A 4848-nucleotide genomic window follows, 5' to 3' on the forward strand; every position below is an offset into this window, starting at 1 on the left:
AATGGAAAAAAGAAGACAAAAAAGTTAAGCATTACATGCTCCTTTCCATATACCAGCAGAAATGCACAGAACAATTATCAAACCCTTCCTGCTTATATACATAGATATATCTCTTTCCCTTTCCCTCTCCTTTTTCGCCATCTCAGTAATTCTTTTTTTTTAAAATACATTCAATTTTACAGTATCAATTGGACCCTTCAGATTTTATTTACTCTTTCTGGTTCTTACAGTAAGAAGACAATATAATGTTTGCACATATGGGCCTTACTCATTTCACCTGAGTATGATCTCTAGTTGCATCCATTTACCAAAAAAAAAAAAAAAAGCCCCAAATTTATCCTTTTTATAACTGAATATTACTCCGTTCTATAAAAATACATCTTCTTTATCTATTCTTCAGTTGACAGGCATTTGGGCTGGTTCTAAGATTTAGCTATGACAAATTGAGCTGCTATAAACACAGGTGCATATAAATTGCTGTGGTGTGATGTTTTCAGTTCTTCTGGAAAATTACACAGGAGGGAAATATCTGGGTTGAATGGGACCAGAAATTTTAGCTTTTTGAGAATTCTCCTCACTGATTTCTAGTGGTTGTACCAGTGTACACTCCCACCAACAGTGGAGAAGTGTTTCTTTTTCCCCACAGCCCCTCCAGAATTTGTTATTGGTTGACTTCTTGATGATAGCCATTCTTTCTGAGGTAAGATGGAATCTCAGGGCTGTTTAATTTGCATTTTTCAAATGACCAAGGAATGAGATTGCATGAGATCAGTGAGAAAATATCAGGTAAGGTAGTTTTCCAATGCTTTTTATTTTCTTCTCTCTGCATTTCCCTTCAACATTTTTTCATGTGTCCTAAATTCCTGAAGTCATGAATGCCTCAGTAATAAACCAGAGATAGCAATATATATTATATAGATGAATTTTATGAGCTTTTTTTAGAAGGCTGTGTATTTGTATAACATGTGTGGAGAATTATGTGTGTGTTATTCCATGTATGTAATATAGGTAAATAATACATTATCTTTATATTCCATTCTATTTTCCTTAATTTTCTCCCTATTTGATTTCTCAGGTCTTCTACTCAAGAGATATTAACCTTCTATCATCCCTCTTAAATTTCTTGCTTCTTGTATCACTTCTTGGAAAAATATAGAAAATTAATGTTTTTACCATTTTTGAATATTAAAGATGACCTTGGTATGGTATAATTGAAAAAAGTATAAGTACTTCACTACTAATCAATTACAATTTGTAATTTTATTCCTAAATAGTAACAACAATGCAATTGTAATACTTCCTGATCATTTTTTATATTTTGACAAAAATATGCATCTATTCAATAAATATTAAGCATTTTGGTGTGTTGCTTTAGATATTATCTTTGAAAAAATAAAAATTGATTAGCAACATTATAATAATCATGACCTAGCAAAACCTTCATTGATAAAAGTTCAATAAGGTTCTGTTGATGTGATAAAAGAAGGTATCTGATGAGGAGAGTATTAGAGACAAATAATTTCATCCTAGTCAACTACTGATAACTTGTTTAAGACAAGCATATTAACCAAGCTATAAGTATGGTACCACACAGTTTTATATCAATTTAGTCTATAACTTCCTTAAGAGACATCCTAGAGATTTCACTTAGCACTCTGTACACAGAGTACTTCAATTTGATGGAATATTGTATATACAAAAATTTACAGTGTTCTTCTGTCTTTAGGATCAGCTGCAGAACACTGCACAGGGGTCTACAGACCAGAGAAGCACATTTTTCTGTAGACTGTGAACTGATAAACTGTGAATCTGGATGCTCCCTCCCAATGATACACCATCTCACCCTGCCTCCTTCTTGTTGCTGGGGATCCCAGGTCTAGAACCTGTTCACCTCTGGATCGGCTTTCCCTTCTGTGCTGTGTACATGATTGCTCTCATAGGGAACTTCACTATCCTGTTGGTGATCAAGGTAGAGAGCAGCCTACATCAGCCTATGTTCTACTTTCTGGCCATGTTGGCCACCATTGACGTGGGCCTCTCTACTGCTACCATCCCTAAAATGCTTGGGATCTTCTGGCTTAACCTCAAGGAGATCATATTTGAAGACTGTCTCACTCAGATGTTCTTCATCCACACATTCACACTTATGGAGTCTGCTGTCCTTCTGGCCATGGCTTATGACCGTTACGTGGCCATCTGCAACCCACTCCGCTATAGCATCATTCTCACCCATAAGGTTGTCTCTGTGATTGGTCTTGGTGTTCTAGTAAGGGCAATTATTTTTGTCATTCCTTTTATATTTCTGATCTTGCGACTGCCTTTCTGTGGGAATCATGTCATTCCCCACACCTACTGTGAGCACATGGGTCTCGCTCGTCTGTCCTGTGCCACTATCAAGATCAATGTCATCTATGGCTTATGTGCCATATGCAATCTTGTGTTTGACATCTTAGCCATTGCCCTATCTTATATACAGATACTCCGAGTTGTTTTCTGACTCCCTTCTCAGGAAGCCCGACTCAAGTCCCTGAGCACATGCGGGTCTCATGTGTGTGTCATCCTTGCCTTCTATACACCAGCACTCTTTTCCTTCATGACACATCGCTTTGGCAGAAATGTCCCCCGCTACATCCATATCCTCCTGGCCAATCTTTATGTTGTAGAACCTCCGATGCTCAATCCGGTCATCTATGGAGTCAGAACCAAGCAGATCTATGATCGTGTGAAGAGAATATTGCTACAGAGACAAATCATGGAAAAGCAATAGCACCTAATACATACAGGGATCCATACACAATTTAATGAGAGTCCAATCAGGGAAATCCATTGTTATGAAAATTACATTCCAATATGTGGACATATTGACTCTCTCGGAGTATTAGAGGACATTGAATCCCCAACTGCTTTTCACAGCACTTCTCTGTATCTGTTTTGTTCTGTCCCCTCAGTCCCCTTATGATTTTATTTTAATAGGTTATTAAATTTTCTGTCTTTGGCAATAGCTGATTGATATTTTAAAATTATAATTTATTAATTTATATTTCATAGAGTAGCATTCTTCTCTCGGTATCTTGAGGACAATTATACATATATTAGGAAAAAATCATGTCATAATTAAATTATGATTAGGGCTTATCCAAGGCCTAGTCCATTGTCTTGCAGGTTGGCTACATAATGAGATAACACAATTGCTGATGCCTCTGGTCACAGTTGAGCCCTCAATGATCCTGCAATGCTGAATGCTTTGAAACCCTAAGGCAAGATTGCTTCAGCTGAATGCATACTGGTTCCTTGAGAACCCAGTAGTAATAAAAATAGGATTTCACCTTGGGGATAGGACAAGCTCTGCTTAACCTGCTATCTCTGCCCACTGTCCTCCTCAACATAAAGATCATCATTAGCATAAGGTCATCTCCATTCTCTGAGTCATCAGATAATCCCTTTATCATTGTATACATCCGATGCATAGTGAGTAGCTCAGAGTGTCCTTGTCTCTGACCATTCTAAGGCATGGCGCTCCCAGACCCTAGTCATGCCTTCCTAATTTTGTTTCTGTTTTTCATTTCACCATTTTCTGCATTCTTCCTACAGGTCATTGGAGATCTTGGCCAGGTCCCCTTGCAATATAACTTTATTTACTTTTTGCATGCCTATTTTCATACTTGCAGGATACTAAGAATAAAACTGTAACTATTCTTTTGTCTTAACTTTGTGTAATTGACAGAGGATAAAACTAGTCATCAAACCCACCTTATAGGTATCTTTATCTCAATAGATTTATAGTGTTAGAATGTAGGCATACTTCTGCCTTCAAATTGTGTAATTTTTACTTATAGAAATCTGCCAATTTTGGCCGGGGAGATGGCTCAGTAGAATAAGTGCTTGCCTGGCAAGCACAAGGCCCTGAGTTCAATCCCTGGTACCACAAAAAAATAAGAAAAATAAAAAAGCAGGAATCTGTCAATTTTAATATAAGGTTATTATTAATTTCATGCACATAAAACAATTATTGTGGTTTCTTTTTCTATTCAAGTCTATTGTCCATAATGTACTATCTTATAATTAACCTGAGTGAGGGTCTTTCAGAATAGTAATTTTCCCTTTGGGTTCTATTGCTCTTATTTCCACATGATTCATTTATTTTGAATGTATATTATATATTATATTTAATGTAAATTATTTAAATATATGTATTTACAATAATTATTACTTTCTAAGTGCCTATGCAACTTGACAAGTACTGAAATAAATTAGGTGATATACCTAAATTTGCTCAAAATAATCTTCTAAGAATTTTAATTTATTTACTGATTTTGTGATTTATATACTAGTATTTTACATTTACTATTGATATATTTTGAATGTTTCCTGTATGTTTATTGTTTTAATAGAGCCAATGTTCACTTATAGATTGAGCTCATTGTTGCTCTGGATTCAATTTTTAAGTAACATAAAATGTTTTAAGATATTTTCTATCCATTTTGTTATACATTCTTCCTTTCTCAAAATTTATCAGTATCAATTTGACTTCTGTGTGAAGAGTAAGTAACCCTAGTCCAGCTTAGGAGAAATACTAGCCCAGGAGAAAAAAACATAGTCAAATAAGTCAAAACTTAAAGATGTTTTATAAAACATTGAATAAATCCCTAAAAGATGTTAAGTTGATTTAAAAAGGAAAATCTGAGAAACTTGCAAAGTCACCAGTTGCTTATGATGACTGTGTGATATTGAATGCACCTAATGCCACTGAATGGACAATAAAATATTATATCATGTACATTTTATAAAAATTAATAAATATTCATTATTAAAATATCACTTTTTTCTTAATATTATTTATGTATAAAA

General features: G+C 34.9%; 1 protein-coding gene across 1 annotated transcript; it reads left to right on the top strand.

The window, feature by feature from the left end:
• The first annotated feature begins 1813 nt into the window (after nt 1–1813).
• On the top strand, nt 1814–2767 carry LOC101586318 (olfactory receptor 52E2). The gene is given in 1 exon segment (XM_012517119.1): nt 1814–2767. A coding segment is annotated over 1 exon segment (954 nt).
• Nucleotides 2768–4848: the final 2081 nt, after the last annotated feature.

This window comes from Octodon degus, unplaced genomic scaffold (genome assembly GCF_000260255.1).
Source record: "Octodon degus isolate 3935 unplaced genomic scaffold, OctDeg1.0 scaffold00146, whole genome shotgun sequence".
Classification (NCBI taxonomy): Eukaryota; Metazoa; Chordata; class Mammalia; order Rodentia; family Octodontidae; genus Octodon; species Octodon degus.